General features: G+C 38.4%; 1 protein-coding gene across 1 annotated transcript in view; it reads left to right on the forward strand.

Moving 5' to 3' along the window:
* SLC44A5 (solute carrier family 44, member 5) overlaps positions 1–25,503 on the forward strand; it is a 53,250-nt gene that overhangs the window by 8,364 nt on the left and 19,383 nt on the right. Inside the window, exons 3-9 of the mRNA XM_010561492.1 lie at positions 6,755–6,828; positions 14,291–14,375; positions 17,956–18,040; positions 20,816–20,944; positions 21,743–21,803; positions 23,412–23,535; positions 24,743–24,826. Coding sequence (XP_010559794.1) covers positions 6,755–6,828; positions 14,291–14,375; positions 17,956–18,040; positions 20,816–20,944; positions 21,743–21,803; positions 23,412–23,535; positions 24,743–24,826 — 642 coding nt within the window. The remainder of the gene's footprint in view (positions 1–6,754; positions 6,829–14,290; positions 14,376–17,955; positions 18,041–20,815; positions 20,945–21,742; positions 21,804–23,411; positions 23,536–24,742; positions 24,827–25,503) is intronic.

Consider the following 25,503-nt stretch of genomic DNA (forward strand, 5'->3'; position numbering starts at 1 on the left):
TCCCCAGAGCCTTCTCTTCTCCAGGCCGAACTCTCTCAGCCTGTCTTCATAGGACTTTTTTTTAATAGAACAGAGCTGTTGCCAGTGGTTGAAGTGTTGAACAATGGTGGGTAAAAGGAGTGTTCAACAAGGCAATGTGTACAGTGCTTTGATAGTACCATCATTCTCAAGAGGGTTGTGTGGAGTTTGGTATATTTCATGCAAACATCTTTTTATTAAAAAAAAATTAAAATGCAATGGCTGGGTTGATTGACTCCGAGCCAGCCATCTCATGAAAATCCAAAATTGTGATATCAAGAGGATGTCTTTTATTGGTATGACTACATACTGCAGTCCTTTCAGTTTTTTCCATTCTCATTCTGCGCCGTTCGAGACTGTCTACTTCTGTTCTCCATAGAAACGTTAGCATACAGTGGAAATATGTGTTGAAAAAGTGGATTGTATCAAACCTAAAAGTAGTTCTGAAACATACTTCTTTGTTACAAAGCCTGCTGCCAGAACAATCTGGCTTGACTTCAGTTAATAGCCAGTGCTGCAGATGAAAGCATGTCTGTTACCACTTATAAGGTTCAGTAGTTTACAAGTAGGTGAAATTGCTCAGAAAGCATCTAAGAAATCATGGGCAATTCATCAGTGTTTTCCCAGATGTAAGTGTAATATAGAGAATAAGTTCTAAACTAGCATTTACTATCCTTAGTGAGAAGAATAAATTAGAGAACCACAAGTTATTTATCAGTTTTATCTTTCTCAGCAGAAAATTTATGACAGAGAAGAACACCGCAGCCTTGTGGTACTCTCACTTGAACACACACACACACTGTTCTCATCTATGCAAGATGTATTTCTTCTTTTCCTTTCTGAAAGCTAATAATTTTAGAAATAAATGAAAATGTTTGTTTAGGTAGTTGATCCTAATTTGTGAAGTATCTTTATGATACTGCCAGTGAGACTTTGTATGCACTGTGTATAGGAATGAATTTAAGTGGTAGTTTAGGGATGTTATTAAGTGTTCATCTATGTGCATTACTACTGGAAAATACTTGTAAGGTTTTATATGTTGTATCCACCGAGTGAGTAACCTTACAGGTTGAAGCAGTAGCTCTGCAATTTCTCAGCTCAAAATGATGTAGCAGGAGTTTTGGTAGACAACTTTCTAGAGGAAAATAGAAACTCCTGGTGTTCCCTGTCAGTCTGAGCTGGAGATGTATACCTTCCCCACACCAGATCTGATGATCACTTTAACAGAATTTGTATGAGACACAATCTAGCACATCATATTTTGAGAGTAAACTGTCTCTGATTCCTCAAAGGCAGAAATTTCCTCCAAGCCATCTTTCCCTGCCCCCAGAGGTTCACTCCGAAGAACTGAGTAAGTTGGGCAGCTCTCAGTTTCCAAATGTATGAACACTTGTCTAGTGTCACAACCCTGAAGCTGTCTGTCTGTCTCTCTCTCTCTCCCATTGGCATTGAAATTTGTCACATGAGAGGGCGGCTCTGTTGAATGGTCTCAGTACTTCATGCCAATGTGGGATGAAGGGGGGAAGGTTGTGGAGAAGGCTTGTGAAGTTAAGGATTCATAAGGAATTTAGATAGAATGTGTTACACTTCTTTAAGAATAAAACAGCATTTCTTCCACCAACGTCATCATAAGATACCTTAAATATGTTTGTGGATAAATCAGTCAGGTACCATCATACAGGTGGGAAAACAAGCTTCTCCTTTTTCTTAATGCAATTATACTACTTTGGGTATAAAATGAACTGTGTTTCTCCATTTAGATTTTCTCTAAATTCCAGTAAGGGAATTTATACAGTCAATACTATCAGCATATTTTTCTAAACTGCTTTGGCAAAATCAAATTGGTAAATCACACATCTGACTTATCACCAATTTCATGGAATTTGTCCTAACTCTTTCCCTTGCCCCTTGTTATTTTCCTCCCTCCTCTATGTAGTTTCTTGGGGGTTTCTCATATTCCTCTTGCTGGTTAGACACATTGTAAATTTTTTTTCTTGTTACGTTTTAAAAACTCCTGACACCTCCTGGACTATCTTTAATTGTTCAACATCTTTCTAGAAATTCAGTGTTCTTGTTAAGACAAAGATCACCTTTTCCTTTGTGATTAGAAAATGAAGTTTTGGGTTCTCACACAAATTGAGTATCAGTAAATTTCTATGACTGTTTAGCTATCTTCTTTAAGAGTTTGAAAAAAACTAAGAAAAATTCCTGACCTTAACTAGAAATACAAATTTCACCTTCTCTCAAACATAAGGTGTCACTCATAGATACCTACATGGCACATCACTTGTTACTGTGGTCAATATTGAAATAATAAACAATTTTGACATTTAAAGTCTCCCTTGTGCTTTTTAAACTAAATAGCCTGCTAAAGATGTTACTTAGGCTACACTAAGAGCCTACCATAGATAAGTGTTGGTAGAATATAAAATTATTTTTCTTGCTACTGGTATTTTATTGGTCCATATATGTTTTATTACATGTTGTTGTCTATATCAACATAATGTGCCATGCACTCACTAATATGAGTGGGGAGGCCTACATTTTAATTTGAGTTCTTGTTTCATGTTTCTGGTTTGGGGCATACAGTGTCTACAGGTGTTGCTCATTTGCAGATATCGAAATTTTGAGTTTTCCAAAACTAAACAATACTTCTTTAAGCATGGTGCCTGTAACTAAGACATATCAACTTAGAAAATCCATGCAGGTCACTGCAGATCAGTCATACTCATTAAGAAAATGCAGAATTTAAGGTGATGGAAAACAGCTTGTGGTGAAAACTTCTCTAAATATCTTTTTCTGTGCGGTTTTAGCCTCCACAGTAGAAGTGGCAATTCATGGGGGATTTTGAAAGGAAATTTCTCTGCAAACATTTAGTTTATGGGTGCCGTGCACATTTATTCAGCTGTGCAGGATGATGCCCTCAATGTCACTGTGCTGATAGAAATACCCATTTGTACAGCAGATCTTGCTTCTCAGTTCAGCCTCAGTGAAGAGAGGGGTCTTCAGAGGTATTCATGGCATTATATGGCGTAGTATAACATCACCTTGACACAACATGATTTAGGGAAGTTTCAAAACACAAGCTGTTAGTCAAGCAGGGAGGAGGAACTCAGGGGTGAGAACATCAGTGGTCACCTTAATGTGTCAGCAGAGTTGAAAGTGGTAAACTGAAACTCACACTGTGAACATCTTGAGTGTCGTTTTGCTCTCTGGTTGCACAGTGCTGGGCTCAAGACTATTTGTGGGTGCTAATATACTGCTAGCGCTGTTTAACTAATAAATGTCGTAGTTTCTTGCTAGTGCAGCATCTTGAGTGAAATTGCATTTGTGACAGATTGGGCATGAAACTGCCAAACAGAGAGAGGTTCTAGTCAGTCATTAAAGATAAAGTGCATGAACTGTCAGTGAATAAATGGCTTTTATGCACTAATACTGTGTGCAGATGATTTTATCTTTGCATTCATTTATTTGTTAGGATGCCATTACACATGCACAAAGTATTGTTTGCATGCACTGCCACGTGTAACACAGCAAGATAAGCCAAGAAGCCAGTATGTTTCTGAGAGACAGTGGAAAGCAAATCAGGCTCCATAAACTAACTAAATGACAGCAGTAAGCAGTAAAATGTGATGTGGGAGCCTGAACTGTGCACTTAACCAAATTAAGGTCTTTTATTGCGTCACCTGAAAGTGATAAATCTAATGGTTTTATCAGCAATTTATCTCTATGGAAACTCCTGTGTTCAAATACATAGACTCACTGTGTTTTGGTTCAGATTATGGAACTTAGTTATCTAAAAAGTACCAAAACCCATCAAAATTTCCAATGCTGGCTATTAGCAAAAGCATTTTTAATGTTTTTGTCATCTATACCATAAGAATTGTAAAGTGCTTTTTCTCATTTATCTTTGAATGTTTACACATAATTATTATATAAAAGTATGATAGCACTATCTGTAAGAAAGATTATAGAGCCTGTATGATAAGCAGTCTTCTCAGTTCCTATTCTCATAATCCTATTTCCATTAATCCATCTTCCTTAGGGTTCAGTTTAACAGTTCAGTCTCCTGGGTGATTTTGCTCTACCGCATTAGCCTGAAACAAACTGAAAAAGCAGATTTGCCATAACAGATCGCCTTCTTAGTTTGAAAAAATTCGTATCAAATCTGTTTTCAGTCAAAGTGTGGCTGGATAATTTCTGATTGGATTTCATTAATAAGCAAAGGCTTCCAATATCTCCTGTTTAGGAAGAGGCAATTCCCATCGTTGCAGTTCCTGCGACTTTGGAAACTCACAGAATCTTCACAGTATAACTTTGTATCTTTATAGAGTTATTTTAATTCATTCATTTAAGATGTTTTACTTTTTTTTTTTCCTCTCCTGTGGAGCCTTGTATTTATGAGGTAATATTATGATCTCACTGAAAGTGAGCTACTTGAGCTAACAATGACGTTAAATGGACCCAGGGTTTCGCCCGTAGTATCTAGTAAGATAAGCAATTATTTTGTAGGAAGAACAATTAGTCTGTATGAACTGTTTCAAAATTTTCTGAAGCCACCCAAAAGAGTATTTATGTACTACTTATATATTTTTTAAATATTTATATAACAGCAATACTTGGCAACAGTGAGTTTTACTAGGTGCTGTACAGAAGTTTGTGTATTACAAAGCACAGAAAATCCTGCATTCTAGTAAACTGTTTATGGGTACTTGTTCATGGTGGCTCTGCAAAGGAAGCTTTAGCACAAATGGGTGTAACCTTTAATTGCATTTAGGTATCATAAGACAAGACCTGTGAGAATTGGACTGGAAGAGGTTTTTGGGACTATAGGAGTTGTAATTAAAGAATTTATGGTGCCATATTTCTCCTGAGACATCTTGAATTAAATATTGTACCTCTTAAAAACGGCTCTGATGGGGTGAGAGCCAAGCTTGAGCAGTGTCAGAACTGCTTCTGAACAGACACTGGGAAAATGAGCAGCACTGTTTTAGCATCGCTTCTACTTTAAGCAGTTGTCCTTTCTTAGATTACTGTCATATTGACCTTGAATCCTGTACCACCTTGGCCTCACTGAAATTTTTTTTCAGTGAGATGTTAAAACTGTGTCTCTAGAGAAGTGCAGAGGATTTTTCATTCCTTTTCACACGTGGAAACATTTTTCAAGTCCTCCAACTGTTTAAAAGATCTGCCATCTTTATCTCCTTTATGCTAAAGAATAAAGGTCTCTGTAAGAGGAAACATAGATTGGAAAATGGAAGGAATGGTAGATGCTAAAAATGACTGTATATCAGTGGGAGCTGGGATTCTAAGATTTCTTTTACTGGCGAGATGCAGCTTGCATCCACTTGGCTCCCTGCATGGACTTGCAAGCAGAGATGAACATCGTTCGTTTTATGAAGGTAGTCCTTTACTTTAACTTGAAGCACGCTTTAGCTTTCCTAGAGTTATTATTGCTCACTCATCTGCCACAGAAAAGCGGAACAGGATTTGGATCAGGTCAGAACAGCAGCAGTTTGTTACTACAGCTGTGGGACAGCCCAGAGCAGCACCAGCACCGACAGTCTCTGTGGACATGAGCCTGCCCAAATGGGGCAGTTATAGTTCATACACCTTTAGGTTATACAACCTGTTCTTCACCAAAACTGTGTCAGATAAGCAGGACATTATAAATAACAACAGCGACTGAAATCCTTCAGATAAGGAGGCTCTAGGCAGCACACCCTTTTACGAGTAACTCACTCCTATGTTAATTAAATCCTGGCAAGACGATTAGCTGCAACTGTTTCTTAACCAGTGAGACTTGCAAAAGCCTGTGAGAGGGTAACTATTTTGCTTCCACGGACCTTCAGAAACAAGGGCTTGTGAAGTTGATTTGTGAAGGAGAGGACTGCTCACCTCAGCTGGAGCTCTTGGAGTTGATGGTCTCCCCAAGTGTGCACTGACCTTCTGCTCACTTGGGCATGTCGTACTTCAGGTTAATTACACTCCTGCTCTGATCAAGGTCAGGTACTGGAGAAAAATCAGTCTAGCCATCCACATCTCCACTCCTCTGCCTGCATGAACTTAATATGCAGATCAATAAGTAGAAGACAGTAATTCAACTGAATATTCACAGTTTACTCACTGGCTCAGTTTTCAGACTGGAGAGTGCTGTTCTTCGATTGCTTGTCTGTAAAAGAAGGTACGGCTGTCCATAATATGTGGGGGTTTTTTTTGTCCTCTCTCTAGAGCATATTTTGGTTGCATTAAATTAGGTCAAGCAGCTGAGTCAGAATTTTGTGCAGAGATCAGGGGTAGTGGCGTATAGGCTTTTTTTCAGTTCACACTGTTATTTTTTCTTTCATAAGCTATTTATAATACAGGTAAGTTGTGCTGAATCTTTCTTTCATCACATTGTTTACAATATTTGATACCAGCTTTACGGACATGCTGAGGCAGATGTCCTGTAGTAGCTTATACCGTAAGTGATCTCATGGATTCAGTGTTGTAAGGTATTATTTGTTTTAAGAATATTTAAACCTGTTCCTCAATATGTTTTTATTGCTGTCTACAATGCAAAAGGCATACACGTTTATTTGCTGGTCTTGCTGTGAAAGCAAGGCCTTACACCTCAAACGTGATTTTGTGAGTAAGACTTATACTAAGTGCAGATGCAGACATCTTATTCAGATGTTAAAATACCCTATAACACTTAGACACCTTATTTTTAAAAAGTGTTTCTTTCTGTCCCTAGGCACTGTACAGACATTATTTGCTGTGTGATCTTCATAGTAGTCATTCTGGGTTACATTGCATTAGGAATTGTGGGTAAGTAAATGCAGGTATAGTAGTGCTTCCTTATACACAGGGGAAGCAACTTTGTGAATGTTAGAATTTTTAACTGAGATGTCCTTTTTGCTTATATCTATGTAAAGCTTTCCAAGCAATAAGCAGTGCCTGTCCTAGAAGCAAAAAAATGAATTAACATTCAGTGTCTATTGTAATTACGGAGAAGTTCAAAACCATGTGTTTACTGATGAAAAATTCAAAATTAAGTGTGTTCAAGTAAAAATGACATGGTTTGATAATTTTGCTATCATAAAGTAACTGTAGGGGGAAAATTGACTTTCATTTGTCATTAATTTGACAGCAAAAGTTAGAAATAAACACTTTGGTTTTAAGAGGCATTTTGTTCTGTAAAATATTACTGAAAGAACCTATGTGAGCAATAAGGAGAAGCAAGAGAAATTACTTCATTTATTGTGGGATCCAGAGTTGTTTGCACATCAGGATATTCATTAAGATTAGCCATTTTATTTTGTTTGTGTGAGAGATTTGTATGAATGCCTGTGTGTGAAAGGACAAACGATCCTGTAAAAGTGTACTTAATGTGTATCTGCATGTCCACCTGAGCTCTTTCAGTTTGCTTGTAAAAGATTGTTTTGGCCCTGCCTTACATAGAATAAAAGCCGTTAGTTTTCTTCATAATTCTGTAATACCATTTTCTGTTCTCTAGAGAGAAAAGGTTGTGCAATCTCCATCCTTGGGGATATTCAAAAGCTGGCTGGATGTGGTCCTGGGCAACCTGTTCTAGGTGACCCTACCTGAGCAGGGGTTTTGAACAAGATGATCTCCAGAAGTCCCTTCCAACCCCAACCATTCTGTGAAAAGCTGCTGTCTGTAGCATGAAAAGATGGCTGTAAGCAAGACTGTTTTAACCTAGGTGATTCCAGTAACTGTCTGAGAGAATACATGTATCCTCCCATAAATTGTATGGTAGCATAACATACTCCAAGCCACAGTGCTCAGCTGTCTCTTCTCACCCTGCCTGTAGTAGCTGAGCACTGAACATGTTCTGGAAAGTCTGTTTTCTCTGAAGCACTGGGAATTCTGTGTGCGTATTTTTTCTTTCCCTTATTCACCTGCACTTACTGCCAAGTCATGAACCTTTATGTCTTCAGTAAGACAGAGAAGTGAGGAAGCAAATGGTATATACCAGCAAGTTAGAGAGGCATGGAGGACCTTTGCAAGGAAGTGCAAAGCCCACACTAGGAAGCGAACACCACGGGAGCAGATGGCTGATGATGCTTGCAGGTGGAAGAAATTATTTCTTTTCAAAACTTTTTGGTTTTTTTCTTGTCTAATTTCTTTGAGCCTCTGTTTCCCAAAAATGAATGATAACTTGACATCTATGAATGTAAAAAAAGTGGGCAGACCAAAAAGTGAATTCAGAAGCTGTTCAAGCTGTACTTGATTGTATGCCATACTTCTAGAGATTGCAGCAGCTATAGGGTTCTCTTTGGGTTTGGATCCAGGAAGGAGTCCCTAACTGTACTGCATGGCATTATTGTACAGTCAGCTTCAGACAGACTTGAAATGCAGTCCTTTGACAGTTTTTTCACAGGTCAGTGTCTGTGATTCTGATGCTTAAGTTAACATCAGTGGTATCTGTGTGGAGACAAACCCAGGATCTCTTTGTTTTGTAGCTGCTACTGGATTCTGTGTATGCAAAATCATGCATGTACTCTCTCATCACAGTTCTGGCTACTGTTTGGATTCTGTGGACCCTTTCCTTTGCTAGGGAATGAAGCATCTTCTTGCCCTCATGGCCTAATTGAATTGTTCCCACTTTGCTTAACTCCAAATTGACACTAATGTTCATTTGACTTCTGAAAGTATTTGGAGCAGAAAAACTCATGTGACTCCCGGTTATAGGAGATTGGAGAGGGACTTACCAGAATATACATGCAATATGTATCTCCGCTTACTAAACCTGCGCTGGAATAGACTCAAGAAAAGGAGGTAAATTATTAGTCCTAAGAAGCAACAGTAGCTGCTGGACTTGGTGCTGGGAGTATGCCTTGTCTGAAGGACATCTCTGCAATGTCTGTGCTCCTGTCCTCCTTTTCCTACCTGACTGACTGATTCTTCACTGATCTTCTGGTCTCTTCCTTCTGTCACTGCTCAAATTCAAAGCCAGAAATGAAGAAGCTGGACTCAGATCAGAGGAATGTTTGTTATTTTCTTGAGCATACAAATGCTCTGGTGACTGGTGACCTGCCCTTGTGCAGACAGTATTCTGAAGTGCTACTACTTGGACAAAGGGAATGGAAAGCACTGGCTGTTTATAGCTGTACAGTATTCTTGTGCTGCCCGGTCTTGGTTGTCTTTCCAGCACTATATAAATCTCCATTTTTTGTCTAGAACTTTATGTCAACTTTGTGTGTGCAGTTGCCGAAGAACCCCATAAGCTAGATGTTGCAGAAGTAGATAGCACCAGAAGAGGACTAGCCAGTTCCTCACTTCTTCATGTCTGTAATCTCAGACAAGGTAGTTACTGTGATGTGGGAGAGTAAATTAGTCATATTCCCTGCTCTGCACATGCAGAGGTTTCCAACTGCACACGAGGCATCTGAACAGCCCTCTCTTGCAAACCTTATGAAATACTGGTTAGAACTAGAACCTATTCCTGGAACTAGATACTGAATTTGTAGCTGGTGACTTTTTCTACCTTTCTTACAGAGAAGATTTGAATTTTCAGTCTAGAAACATTTAGTTCAGCTCCAAATCCAGATCCACGTGGTCCCTGCTTTTCATCTTTCCTTGTACTGTGCTTCAGCTATTCTTTTTACTCTAATTTAATTCTAAGTAAAAGATGAGATCAGCTTTGGTACAGTTCCAGGGGCCAGCCCTGACAAAATACATGAGAGCCAAAGAAGTTTGCATTAAAAGAAAATAGACTATAAATCAACCCTTGGTCATGAATTATGCCTTATGGCTTATTAAAGGAAAAAAAAAGTTGATTTCTGCAATTTCTTGAATATGTGTGAATACCGCTCAGGATCCCTGTTTAATTTGGCTTGAGAAGTAAGCAATAAATGCAGGTTCATGACACAACTGTTATGACTGAAAATCTGAGTGAAATTTTGCCCTTAGTATTGTATGTAGAGCTCACATAGGTTTCATCTATATGTGTGTCTGTGTAACCGTAGGGTAGAATGTTTTTATGTTTCGGGGGAGCTGAAATGTAGTCTGAATAAAAGGTAATCAGTTCTTCTTGAAAGATGAAACCAAATTATTTTTGATACTAGCCTTTCTTAGTTCTGCTTCATGGATGGATGCTGTTGAATGACTGTACTGAATAGAAATAGTTATTCTGTGATTTACTTTCTTATTATTTTAACTTTACAGATGAAGCAATAGTGCTAATTTAACATTGTGGGTAGTTTTCCTTCCTATCAAACTGACTTAACTCTTCATGTTTATTTCAGAGACACTGGGTTTACCCAGGCAATACTTTGCAAATGTTTAGCTTCTTAATTTAAGATTATTTTAATTCAGAAAAGTGCACATAAAAGGCAACAAATAAGTTATCTTAGAAAAGACCCTCATATTTCAAAGGACAGGTTAATTCAAAGTAATAACTCTTGTTGTATTCCTCCAAGGGATGCTTATACCATACCAGCGTTATCAACATGGATTTACAAATTCTGTATCATGTGTTCTATAACCTGTTTCAATACAGTAGTAAATTGCTTGTGTTAAAAAGCCATAAGAACAATTTAGCGGGTCAGTTTCTTCACACGTTAAAACATAAAAAATATACCCTTAAGGGAAGCAAAATAATGATATGAAAGACTGCCCTTTCAAAAATACACAGTAGAGGGGATGAGACAGATAGTATAAACAGAATTGCAGTTCATTTTTAAGTATCACAGGATGCCATTGTTCTAATCACATTTTCTCCTTGACAGGGAGCTTTCCAGCCTTTACAACCACTGACATGGCCCATAAAGCACAGAAAAAAAGGAGTGCATCTGATAGACATTTAGTGACAAACATTAGCTATTTTTGATATTGTCCATGTGTGTCGGCTCCACATCAGTAAAAGGACTGACATAACTGCAGGCCTCCCGAAAATGCTATACCAGTGTCATAGGATGTCACATTGATGCTTTGAGGGCTGAGTCAACTGTGTAATATGGTTCAGCTCTTCTTTAATTTTCTTTTTTAGCCCAGATGTTTGTGCCAGCACTCAGACTGCAGCCTTATGAGCATCAGAGCATGCTGGAATAAAAATTTGACGTGACTGGATTCCTTTTCATTTAGTGCTTGATAGTGAGTCACCAGTAGTGCAGCACAACATGCAAAACATGGTACTACTCTGTCAGGGTAGTTGTCACAATAACCTGCTTCACTCAGTGAGAACTGTTGAACTAGGTACTTATTCTTCACTGGCTAGGCCAGAAAAATTGTGTCTTTATCACATGGATTCTTCCACTGTCATCGCTCTTAAGTTTGCAAAGAAGGTGACGAAGGATTAAGTTTATTAATCTTGATGGTTAGCCCTGGCACAGGCAATGAAAGAAGCTGTGTATTTTCTCTTCTGTTGGTCATTTCCCTTCTCTTTCTGCTGCAGAGTTAATTAAATGCTAAATGTATATGTTGTGAATCAGACCCAATTACTTTCTGTTTCACTTTGGAATTTATCTGAGAGGCGTCTTCCTCTATCCACCCAGCAGCTGATCCCAGTGATGGAATTTCACAAAGTGTGCTAAATCTACTTTTTAAAAGCAGATTCTTTTTAATACTGTTTTATTAAAAGCATGACTGAAGCCTTAAGTCCACAGAACAACTACTGCCAAGCAGGAGTAGTTTTAGACAACTTGATAATGGCAAAGCAGGTACAGTCTGAACAGAAATTCTATTCAGAAGTGAGCAGTGTGTTCCATTGCTTGTACTCTTCTAATTTCTACAGGCAATTGAGAAACACACTGCAAAAGTTGAGTGATTAAATTTGAGACCAAGGATTGATACAAACCCAGTGAGTGAAACCAAGGGAGCCTTTTGAAATATTTCAGCAGACTTTGTATTAGAACTAAAAAGAATGTAAGGAGAATACACTGGACTGACCATTTGATGAGCTGAGTTTTATCCCTGTTGGCTGTGTTAGTCCACCTAAACAGGCTGAAGGAAGTAAGCCTGGGTTGCATGGGCCCTTCTTATGGAAAGAGCCTTAAGACTGAGATAGCAAAAAAACTCAACCAACATTATGTTGCAGTGTTTATCTCCTTTCTCCCAAGTTTGTCTGAGGAGTGAAAAATAATTCCAGGTTTAATATGCTACTTAGGAAAGGGATATTGTTGGCAGTAGCAACTGCTTCCAGATTATCTATATGAAGCAGATATAAGTCTTGTTACAAAATTCTTGTCAGTACTTTGAATCTGGCATGGTGGGGCTTATCTCTATTGCTTCCTGTTTTGCTGGTGTTAAAGAAAAAATACAGCCAAATGCAAAAAATGAGTCCCTTTAATAATGTGCCAAGCTAATTTAAAAAAACTAATTTGGGCATTGGGAAAACTTCAATTTATTAGAGTCACCTAACATCATACAAGTAAGGCCTGAAAGTTCTTTCATGTCTATATAGCAGCTTGATCCATTTGGGACCAGGCTTTTACCAGTATGAAAAGCAAGGTCATATTAAAGTAGAAAGAAAAACTGCCTCTTGTCAGTCATGATGGCAGAAAGTGTACATGGCATAACTTACAGACTCATTGCAATCACCAGACAGCTGTCTGCTTTTTAATGTCATGTACAGATATGAGTTATCAACTGACTATAGGAATTCCTAAGAGAGAGTTGATGCCTCCTAAATGTTCCTATTAAGTAATGCTACTGAAATAAGTAAGTGGGGGCTAACAAATGAAAAAGTAAATGGGATTTAACAGTGGTGAAGCACTTTAGCTTTCTCTGAGCATCAGAACACCACAGTTAAGCTGAAATGCGGTTAATCTGAATGTTCAGAAAGTGTTTGATACCAAGCACCAGGTTAATTTACAAACTCCAAAACAGAGGAAAACTAACATAGGTTAAAAAGAGCTAGCAAATTCACTTTGGTAGCCTAAAATCATTCCAGGTGGAAGGTAGCATTACAGATTCTCTGTAACTGTTTGCAAGTCATTGAAGATATGTTGTGCATCTGTCCCGAACATTTCAATAAATTTGCAATCTGCTGCTCTGACATCTTATATAGGTTCTGTCTCTACTGCACATATCATTATTGTTAAATGCTGTTATTCTTACCAAAGTGACCTTGAGGAAGATGACAGTTTCACAAATGATTAAATGTAATGTCACAAAGTTGAGACAAAATGGGGTAATTACAGAGAAGCGAGTTCAAGGTCGTTTGCATAGATCAAAGCCTAAAGTGTATGCTAAGTGGGCTCCTGACATTCAGTATGTGGTGCAAGAAGGGGAAGGCTGGGACTAAAATATCTGTAATACCTGTAATCTTCTCCACATAATACAAGCACAAGAAAATGTTTGGGAGAAGATCAATGGTCTTTTCTAACAGTTCTCTAGCAACCTGATTTTATGGTGTCAGCTCAGGGTAGTGATATGGAATTATATTTTGGCATTATATCTTACTTTCAGATGCTATTTAAAAATAAATGAATTTTCCATTATTTAGGGTTGAATAAGGAGTTAGTAGCTAGAACAGTTCCTAAGCTAGTGATTGGCAAGTCATGAAGGAAGCTTAGTCAGGTCTGCACGCTACAGCTTAGAAATAATGATACTAATGGTGATAACTGGTGTGTACTTGATCCTCAAAGGGAAATAATGGTGCAGGTGAAAATGGCTTGGAGAAGAAATCCTGCTTTGAAGTGGAGAAAAGACATTTAAAAGTTCAGTATCAACCTCTCTTCCCATTCAGTACTATGGTTCATTCTAGCATATAATAAATAAGTTGCCAGGTGCATACTTAATAAAGGAGAAATGGGACAATTGCTAAGTGAGAGGTCAGGAAATGTTTTCATTTACAAAGTGAGAGTTTGTTTCCTTTCTTAGTGCAAATGGAGTCCATTAGATTCAGTCACACCCTATGTGCTTTTGTCACACACCCAGGTAGTCCTATTAATTTCAATGCCATTGTTGTTACCTGTGATTGCTCAAATTTGTCTACATAGTTAGGCCCTCTTCTTTCCTCTTTTAATAACCATTATTGTTTAAGTCCATTACCTCACATTTTGGATACAACCCGGATGTATGTGCCCTGAAGGTAAAAAGTGAACTGGTTTGCTTTCTTGCTGATTTCATCCGTATGTTAGTTCAGTTTAGTTTGTTTTATATTTTAGATTTTCATTAGGAAATCTACAAATAATACTCTTCAGTGGTGATTGACAAAGATTAAAATGGCACACTGGAGGTGATACATTTTCATGCTAGTCAGTTTGAACTGTTAACTGTATACACTTGACTAATATGTTCAAAGAGATGTGTATATTTGCAGCTTGGGTGCACGGTGACCCCAGGAAAGTGATTTATCCAACTGACAGCTATGGGCAGTTCTGTGGTCAGAAAGATACCCTCAATGAGTGAGTACTAAATCCATTCACATACCTTTATTATTCATGCACTATGAGGGAGGTTTCAAATCTCTGTCTGCTACGGGAACAGAACATATACATCTGTGTGCTATCTTCTTGTGGGAAGTTGGAGACAGAGAGACTCTTACTGTATTTATTCCAAATAAAGTTCAGAAATAGATGAGTTGCTCAGTGCAAATCTAGACCCAAATTATCACTATAATGCAGTTGTTTTCATCATTCAGAGAATATTTTTGGTAAAGTATCGATATAACTTAAAGATTGCATCACTAATTGCATAGAAAGTGACTATCTGGCACAGCTTCTAACTGCCAACATTTGGATAGTTAATAACCTGTTGAGTAATTCTGTCCACCTTGGGATAAGAGTAGTCCTAAAGCATTGTAGCCTGGTTCTTAGTTTTTCTCAACATACATCAGATAACAGAAAAGATCATGAGGAAAAGCTCTTGGTTTTTTTCTGGTGCTTATCCAGTGCTAGTAGAGAGGGGACTGAGTGGTCTGGGGGACAGGCAGCTGTAATCATAGCTTCCTTGGGCATATCAGCCAAATGGCTTTATTTACTTGTGTCTGTTTCCCAGTCTTTTTTAATTTTGAATTGTGAGAGTTAAATTAATTAGCTGATATCAAGAGAGTACTTCTACATGAAAAGAGCTGCTCACAAAAGAAAGATGTCACATCAATGTTTTCTCTGAAAATCTAAGTGTTTTATGAAACAATTTAAAGAATAGTTTGCTTTTTTCCTCACCTTCTCCCTTTTAAAAAGTAAGTATTATGCGTAATTTATGCCCTTGTCACTGTCAAGAAGCTGGATGCTATGCAGGAAGCAAAACAGAAGCTAGTGTTTGATAACAGCTCTTTGCTGCTTCTTTTTTTCCCATTTATTTTCCCAGGAAAAAACTGAGGAAACCACTGTCCAAAGGGCAGTTCAGAAGGGGAGGAACAGGAGATAGGGAGTCGAACAGAAGTAGAGCTAGGACTTTATAAGCTCTCAAGTTATTTTTTACAGAGGAAACAGACTAGATAGTGTAAGAAGACCTGTTCCACTCTCCGACTAAGATTCTTCACAGCAATTGTTGGAGAGTCCAACTTTCTGAAGAGGAAAAACCCGGGGAAAAAGTTGTAGTGTTGTGTGTGTTCCCCTCACTGCACCCCTTCTCTGCTTCCCCTCTCCTCACTCCCAATTTGTCCTCATCCCCTCTCTGGTCTGTAGGAAGCAGTGGGCAAATGCGTTTGGGACTCTCAGACACACAGCATCCATGCACTGTGTGGCGTGTAGCCAGATGCTTCTCTCTGATTCTTATCATCCACTCCCATTCCCTCTTTCTCTTTGTTACTCAAGTCTTCCCTTTAGTTATTTCTGACAATGTGATTTCCAGTTTGTATCCACAAATGTCCCTCCATATATAGGATTGCTGGAGAATAATACAGCTACTGAGACTGCATTTTGGCACTTACTTGCTACATTGAGGAGTTTCTTATGAAAACATAAGCCAAAAGACACATAATTCAACCTACTGGAAAAGCAACAGTGTTTATGGCAGTAGGCCAGGAGGCCCCTCAGAACAAGTCTGTCTAGTCCCTAAAAGTGGAGGTGTGGGATGTGCTCTTCAGGCCTTCATTGATACCATTGTCGAATTTTTCACATGCCCTGAAAGTAAGCAGTATGAAAGGCTAACCCAGGACTATGGTTTTCCAAAGTCCCTAAGGGCTTAGTCTGAGACTTTTTCCTTGGAAAGTAATCATAGTCTCTTGTGCTTAGAATCTTGTGCTTAGAACAAACATTCCCAGCAATCTCACTGAGGAGTAGAAAAAAGAAGCTAAAAACCATGCCAACACTCACAGCTCATGCAAAAACCCATTCAAACTCCAGTGAATTCCATGCAGTCAAATTAATTCTACCTTGTGTTGTCATGCGAGTCTCTCTTAGGCCTCTTTGTGTCTCCCTGTAATCCATCCATTAATCTCCATGTAATCTCTAAGCTTGTTTTGCCTTCTACAGAGCACAGTGAATCACAGAATACAACACAATTTCATTATAAAGAATACAGACCTAGTTCTCAGTGGCTGTTTTCTTGTGTTACGTGTATTTTTAAACTTTCTTTTCTGCTGTCAATGTCAGCAAGTGGGCTAAGACATAAGAAAGAAAAAATTCATTAATGGCTTTGAGCAGCTCACAGATGATAAATACTGTCAAGAAACTATTGAAGAACGACGACATTTCAGTCCAAAGTTTTATTCTATTGATTTAAAGAAATAACAACTAATGATAGTGAATTGTTTTTGCCAGGATGCATGTTTTGTTAAACAGTGCATAGTAGAACATACCTCAGTGAAAACAATTTAACCTTGTAAAATGTCAGGCAGTTGAGCTAATTCCAGTTTTAAAGGGAGCTTGAATGTGCTATATAATGGCTTTGAAGGCATAGCCATATTCAGCAATTGGTGGGAGCCACATGCTGGTGGAAGATCAGAAGATATGTTCTGGTCTGGGGGATACAATGGACAGATGTGGGAGCAGGACTTGTGCCAGGTTAGCAGATTGAAGAGGGGCAGCCTTGTTAGCCCAAGCACACTTCTTTGTTAATACTTCCACCCTGCTCCCAAGGCAGAGCTCCCTCTGTGCTGCATTGCCACAGTGGGGGTCAGTGGTGGCTCAAGCACTGCTTACTGTGTTCTCTTGCACACCATAGGCCGTAGGGGGGTGTATGCACCATTATTTCTTATAGGGACACTGTATAGTTCTGGCATGGCTAGCTGACTTTGAAGTCTTGTGTAAAAAGGGCAGGATTACTGCCATGCCATCTTCACTAGAGCTATCTGATAATTTTCTGACATAGCAAAGTTTAACAGCATATTTTGCTGTCTTCAAAACCCAGGTGTTTAAACCCAGAGATCTTGAGGTAATCAGTTTTCAACAAATCCAAACTGAGGTAACAGCTGCCTCAAGGTCCCAAGTTCCAGAAGCTGTCAAGTGTGTGGATTCTGGGGTGCAAACCCCTCAGACTGTCCCTTATTTATATCAAAGGAGGTTTATCAGCATTATTAGGAGATGCTGTTATCATTCTGTTTCCTGACCATCTGCTTTCGGTTTCCAACCATAAAAAGCTTTTGACTGATTTTGGTGCCACCTTCTGATCAACAAAAAATAGGCAGCTTTTACAGCGTAGCATTTGCTGATAGTAATTTTGCATGCAGTACATGCACAATATGTTCAGTGTAAGCAAAGGGACCACAGTGTTTTTGCAGGGGCATTTTACAGACCTCAGTTCTTAGAGGCAGGACTACAGATACCTGTAACAGTGCGTAGGGTTGTTTCAGATTAAAACCTTGCTGTAGAAAAAACTTATCAAAATAGCATTCTTTAGAACAAATACTTCTAGTTTCAGTGATGTCTTGGCACAGAACATTCAGGGTCTGCTTGGGATTTGTTTTTTTGGCTTGTGTTTACCATATGACCATTCACAATAATAGAATTTAAATATTGATGTATGCTATAACTTTTTGAATGGTAGGATGTATAAGCAACCATATTTATAACATTAATTATCTTATATCCACTTCCATAGGAACAAGACCATTTTGTTTTACTTTAACATTCTGAAATGTGCCAGCCCCATAGTGTTAATAAACCTACAGTGCCCTACAACACAGGTGAGTGAAATACAGAGGTAAAATATTTTCCCTGCCTCTTAGTCATGGTGCTTAAGAACTAGACATACATTTGTCTGGATTTAAAAATTGCTGTTCATATCCTTCAAAATATAGTATGATTGTTTCATAGATGACGTGCAGCACAGTCTCAGTAGCCTGTCATGGTCAGAAAAAATAGAAATGCACAAGATGGTGTATTTTGTATAAGAGTTGACAAAAAAAGGTCTGTTTAGTTGAATGCAGCAATTTGTTACTTATGAATTCATCACAGGCAACTATCCAGTAGTAATCAGTGCATGCAGCAAAAAATTTTGATTGATATTTAGGGTTTTCCAAACTAGAAAATGTGTATATCCCCTGTGACAGGAGTATCTGGGTGTGGTTGGAGTCTATGGCACTTTCAAAAGTGGAGATCTCAAAAGCCTGTTCTTGCCTTATGCTACAACTTGTACTCCCTTAGCTGTGCTGCAACTTCTCGTGAAGCTGTGAAATAAACCCAGCCACTGAACTTGTGTGGGTTAAAATTATCTTCCTGATCTTTTTATATGAGGCCATTTTACTGACCTGGTTTGTTGAACAATTGCACAACCAGTTATGTCAGTTCACCTTATGAGGCAAGAACTTATGGCATAGGGTAGGTCAGAGAAATTAGGTGCAGTACTGCTCTGATCCAACTTTGCTGCCAAAGTAATTGTACTGTGTAATTGAACTGCAGGTGACAGAGTATGGTCTCAGCCATCTTGACAACATTAAGTGGAGTCCAGTATTAATTTGGATGAGGGTTGTTATATGGTAACCAATTTACTGATTACAAATGTTAATTGTCTATTTATTTGACTATCATTTTAAAATGTTTCCCATCATTGATAGATGTTTCTGGCCTATCAGTTAGTGTGACCGTATGGACTATTTGACACAGCTGAAGAGATGGAAATCTCCAGCAAGGAAGAGCAAGACCCTCTTAACACTGACCAGTTGCTGTCAGAATGGAAACTTTCTCTATCAGCAGCAGATTTGCTTCAGGAATCCCCATCTGTCCACATGCAGACACCGACACTGTTACCCTGCAGTCTTTAGACTCTGTTACTGGAACAATTCAGCCTGTTCAGAAATACTGAGGTCATTGTGTGGGATTTGACTGGTGCTGTGGTCAAGTTGGCAGTGGTCATGAATCAAGTAAGGTGAAATACTTGTTGAAGGAGAGTTTGGGGTAGCAGAGTAGTTATTTTGTTTATTTTCAAACATAAAACATCTCCAAAAATGAGAATGTTTTTCAATGCTGTTTGCTACTGCAGATGGTTAATTCTCTGGTCTTTTGTGAAATGCTGAAGAAATGTTTGTTTGATAATTCCCCTTTTGAACTGCAGACAGGATCTTTCATTCCTGTCCCATTCATATCAAATAGCAGGAGGAAAAAAACCCAAGAACTGTCATGGGAAGAGCTTCAGTTCTTGAGTAAGACTGTGGATTTTCAAACTGTTATTACAGTTCACTGGATCCATAGACAGCACATTTAATTGCCTGTTTCATAGATGGGAAACTGAGGTTACAGTAAAGTGTATACTTGTTAGTCACCTGTTGTTCCAGCAAGGACAAAACTCTTCTTTGCTCCTTGGCCTGTGGGTAGTCCATAGGACTGTAGTACTTAACCTAGAAAGACCCTCCTGCAGCATCTGCCCTGTTCTAAGGATTAGTGCAAGATCTTTTCCCAAAATTCCTGTAGGTGAATCATACATGGCGGAATGCCCTTGAGGTGAAATACAGTTTCGTGCATGATGTCTCTCTGGTACTTGGATAGCAGAGCTTTGCAAAAGGTGTTTGGATAGCGCAGCTTTGGAAACAGAGAACGACCTTCTAGAAAAGGCTGAAACTTGCTAAAAAGATGGACTTCAAACTACCTCACAGTATTTAGGAACACTGAGGAGTCAGAACGGCTGCACACTTGCATGATTCCAGTGACCAGCAAAGCCTTCAGAGTCTGTGTATTGGGGTGGCTGCTTCTCCATTACATAAATCTAAATCATAACTTCTGAGTGGATGCATTCATCAAACCCCAGACCTCACTTGATTTCTCATATAAATCCGGTTTATAATGGCTGTACCTTCAGTGGTGTGAATTTCATTCCTGGCGTGTGCACCCCTCTTGCTTTGTAACTAGGGGAGATTCATCATTAGTTAATAGGAAAAAGTCACATTTGAGTGATTTACACCTAACTTGACTTGAACGAAATCTGTGGAGGTATATTTGACTGAAGAGACTGTGTAGAAGGGTGGAACAATTTTAGCTGTGTGAGATGTTTTTTTTAATAAAGTTCTCCTTATAAATGTAATAGAAAGAAATTATGTGTATCCTGTGAAAGTAGCTACTGCACCACCTTGCTCATATACACTGCTGCTGATGGAAGTAGAGGAGGACCTGACAGATTTTTTTCCTGGTGTTCAAAAAAAAAATATTTTTTTTTCAACAGACTGAAAGCTCTGTTTTTTTACCAGAATGTGTAGAACCTAAGAAGATACAGAGAGAGGCTTGATATGCCAGATATGAGAGACTTTGAAAGTGTATTCTATCAAAGAATTTTAGAAGTAGTTATCTAGGGAATCAAGAGGAAAACATATGCCCCCGTCTAAATACTGCAGTAAATATTACTGAAGGCAATTCCATAAAACAGTGCACTTTTATAGGTGGCCTTTTTCTTGCTTTTTAATTGCACTGATTTTCCTTACCTTTCTCTACCCCCAGTGTATCTTTACTCATGTTTTTTTCTTTTCTTGCAGCTTTGTGTCTCAAAGTGCCCAGACAGGTTTGCAACCTACATTGATGTTCAGGCTTCCTACAGATATAAACCAGATCAGTGGAATTACTTCAGGCAATTCTGCAAACCTGGTTTTAACAATCCTCGCAAGGTGTGTATGTATCAGTAGGTGATGGAATACATTTTTTCTTTAAGCAATATGTAATATGCATGATTTTACTGAGCTACATCAAAGTTTTGAATTATTCTGATTTCACCATGTAAGTAGTTGTCCCATGTATATGGTTTGACAGTGATTTAATCAGGGGTAAGGGTCTTGTATGCACACCAAATCTCCCACTATTTAAATGATTACTATTTGCTTAAAAGAATATGTGCAGCTACCCATGCAGTTGCAGTACTGGCCTACTAAGGCAAGCAGTATCCTTTAGTACTTATGTACTCCACAGCAGTAGCACAGAGCATCTCAAACCAGTTCTTAAGGCTCCTGAGTCATCTATAGCTACTTAGTAATTTAGCTAGGAAAATTAATCTATCCTTCATGTAACTGATTTTGCACTCAAATGTACTGCATTATTTCTCCCATCTTTAAAACACCTTGCAATTCAGCTATATTAATTGTGTTAAATTCTTACTCTTCTTTAAGAGAAAAGGCAGAGGGGAGGCAAGGAACAATTGCCCAGTCACTTCTGGCTTAGATGCTGATCCAAAGTGAAGAGGTCTTTTCTTTTTTGTCACTAGAAAAGGAAAGAAGAATAGTCTTTTTCCAAATCACAATGACAGTTTGGATTCTCACTTATGTCATGAATGTATCTTGCAGCTCCACCAGTCAAGTTTGGGGAGGAGGCTACAAAGCCCAGTTTGGGGCATTTTCTCAGACTGGGTGAGAAACAAAAACCACGTAGTTATTCTGCGATGTATTCAGCATTCCTATTTTTCCCCTTTTTAGTCTGTTGCTCAAGTCCTACGTGATGAAGATTGTCCTTCGATGATCATTCCAAGCAGGCCTTGTGAGTGGTTCTACTTCTTACACACATCTTAGCAGATTATAAGCGTTCACATTAAAGCACAACTCCAGTCTGAAAAGTGTTTTGTGGCAAGGTCACTAGGAGCTTTCTGTTATCTGGCAGTGACATCCATTCAATTTTAAACAATTTGAAAGTATAAAGATTTATTATTATTTTTTCTAACTGCCATCCATGAACATTCAGCATGTGATCGGGTCAAGTTGAGCTCTTTCTTGCTCTTGAATCATCATTGATAATAAAAGCTTTACAGCTCAGATTTTGCCTTCCAAGCCATGTGAGCAAGCAACCCCACTGGCATCAAGAAAATGTAGGAAGGATCATATGGCCAGCTGTTGGACGTTCAGATGATACTTGAGCCCAGTTACAATGCAGCTTGCTTTTCAGTTGCAGTGCTGGCTATGCAGGGCATACAGAGGAATTAAAGGGCCAAAAAATGTTTTTGTCATTAGGGTCAGCAGGTATTTCTGAGTTGATAACCACAGGTTTCAGAGCTCATCTCAGCTGCAGAAGTGTAATACCAAGAGTATCTGTCACTGGCCCAGAAGCTCATGCAAATAAGAAATTGCTGTTTATTTTTCCATTGTTTAAAATAGACATCATGTAAAGCAGGGACAGGTTATCAAAAAGAGAAAATGGATTAAATTTAAAAAAAAAATTAAGAATTTGTATGAAAACTGATGTACTCACCCAAAAGACAGAAAATAATTTGCAAAGAAGCTATTATCTTCTTTTAGACTACAACAAGGGGCAAAGATTACAGAGGGAGGAAAAGAGACATGTTACTTAATTATTTCCTCAGAGTAATTGGTGGGGTAGATATTTTAGACTGAATATTGAACCCTGGCATCAGTATTTATTGGAACCTGATAAGAAAAGCACAGAATTGTTATATAAAGTACAGCCATATAGGAGGACTGATCTGCTCTTCCCTTTGGAATGAAAACCAGGACTTTTTGCAGCAAAGAGCAGGGCAACATAAATAAGTATGTAAACATCTCTCCTTTTCTCTCTCTTTTATAATCTCCTCCTCCCTCTGTCTAACCAACAGTTTCTGTCTTTTTTCCATTGCTTCCTCTCCAAGAATATCTAGTGATAGTGGCTGGTACTGGAACTCATCTGGCATATGAGGAACTGACACTTGCTGTTATGTATTGTTTTGGGTGCTAATACCATTCGTGACCAGTCATGTTGAGTCTGTCCCTGGGGGCTGGTTTGATTATTACCATGAAATGACATATTTGAGAAGCTGCAGTTTTTGTAAGCTGCCCAGATACTGACAGAGAGTAAGTTCTGCATTTATTACAAATTCTTAAACTGCTACAGATACTACTGTTGTTATTCGGTAGCACCTAGAATCTCCAGTTGAAAGCTATGATCCCACCATGCCTGAGCCCCAGAGCATAAAATTCATAGTCTTGAATATAATGGCTCTTTCAAGATTTGTCAAAGTCAACATATTGTTAGATAATCAGTTGAAAAACATTTGACTGTGAATCTGAAATTATTTAAATATGTTACAAAAGACAAGTCATAGAAGTGGAGCTTGACATGAAATGTAATACGCATGCTTTGTTTTGATATTTTGAATAGTTCTTAAGAGATGCTTCCCAGACTTCTCCACGAAGAATGGTGTGCTAACTGTGGCAAATCAGACTACATTCAAAGATGGAAGAGGGAAAACAAGAAATGTAACTGATCTCAGGGAAGCTGCAAAGTAGGTTTTACCCTTCTTAAGTGCTCATTTGTTGGATTCTGAGACTGTGAAATAATTTAGGAATTGAAAAAAGAATCAGAATCTGTTGTAGCAAATGGCTGAGGGTACACAGGCAAGGCTTGCTAGTAAATGTTCTATCTGTGCCTGGGCACTTGCAAAGTTCCAGTAAGGAAAACTATGACTGTGGTATGCAGAAATGAGCAAGGAGCAAAAGGTTTTAGTCCAACTGTCTCAGAATGACTGTCAGTTTTTAAATCATTCTTGTTGTTTTTTCTAGCAAAAATTAGTATTAAAGAAAGCTAAAGGAGGTTCAAAATTAAATACTTGTGCTGCAGGACTCAGGCCAGACAGTAATGGCCTCAGCTATTCCTTCCTATGATGGCCTTTCCCCTAACATGGACTGTCTTAGTATTTTGGGCATCTCACCTCATCGGAGTGTTCCTGTTTTTAGTACATGTCTAAAGGTCAAAAAGCAATGTACTGGGCTCTGATGCTTGACAACACCTACCTTGAAGATGGACAGCAAGCATCTCCAATCCTGGGCATCAACCAGGATGAGAGAAAACTGCTGCAATAGCCTCTCTTTTCCAGCTGCTGTCAGTCCTCAGCCTGTCTGGAGCACAAGGGTACCTTTTCTTACCTCTTGACCCAAGGCTACCACATTCTAGCACCTTACCAACACTGATAACACCTGCACCTTATTAGGTTCCCATCTACAACTACATTGTCTGTTCTTTGATAAGAAGATCCTTCATTTCTTCTTAGGAAAACTTTAATATGAACAAGCACTTTGCTGGATAGGAAAACAGTTCCATAAAGTCAACCTTTTGCTTCACTGAGCTGTTTTCTGCTTCTCTGCTATTAGCAGTTCTAGAATCACAACTGTTTGGCTCTTGGTACATTGCAGATCATATTAGTATACACTTTTCTTGTAACGTAATAAGCAATTATATCTGGTGATAGTACTCATAAAGCTTTTTAAATAAAGCTTTAATAAAGGAGCTGTATAGACGTTTTTACACAGATTTTTTTTCTTTAGCATAACTGATTGATGTTGGTTTGGTTACAGAACTGGAGCTGGAGGACAGTAATATACTCTTATCACTAGCAAAGATATTTCAAATTGTTTCACTAAGCCTATTTGTTGTTCAGATAAATTCTGCTTTTCTACCTAAAGGAACCTTGTCTTTGGTTTGTCTTTTCTCAGCGGCATCAATAATGTCCTGGATGCAAGATCAGTTGGAATGAAAATTTTTGAAGACTATGCCATTTCTTGGTATTGGATTTTAATGTAAGATTTTCGTGGGTATTTTTATTTTTTCCAAACTCACTTTGGAGTGTGCAGGGAGTTAAAAAATAGATCATGTATGTGTTTGTTACCAGTCCTACTTTGAAATTCAAGGAGCAACTGTGATTTCCTTTCATCACATGATAATAATGTTGTTATGGTGCTGTACATGAGGTAAGGGTAGCACAGCATACATACATAGAGTGTCAGTTGATCTGGAATAGCTTTTTAATATCCTACTAGGCAGAAAACCAGGAGGTACTGTCTTCTGTTGCAGGACCCATCTGCGTGGTAATTCCAAAACTGAAAAATCTTAATTAAGAAGGCTTTCAAATCAATTGCCGTTGCTCAGTGTCATTAGTATATATATAAAACACACAATTTCTAAATTCCTACTAGCAATATATAGTTAAATCCGTTATAATCCATAAATCCAATATAAATCCATAAATCCAATGCAGCAGGCAAAGCAACATCAAGAACAAAAAGTATTGAACAGTATTAACTTTATCTTGTAATTAATACTCAGTAATCACTAATTAGTAAAAAATGCAGCACTGAAATAAAAGAAGTAGCTATTTTGCTGAAGCAAATATATAAGTATATGTGCATTCTTAGCCCATTAATATTGTTTTTGATGGATCAGGGTGTTGATTTAAACAGGAGCAGAAGTCTTTGCC

This window comes from Haliaeetus leucocephalus, unplaced genomic scaffold (assembly GCF_000737465.1).
Source record: "Haliaeetus leucocephalus isolate CR32 unplaced genomic scaffold, Haliaeetus_leucocephalus-4.0 Scaffold147, whole genome shotgun sequence".
Lineage (NCBI taxonomy): Eukaryota > Metazoa > Chordata > Aves > Accipitriformes > Accipitridae > Haliaeetus > Haliaeetus leucocephalus.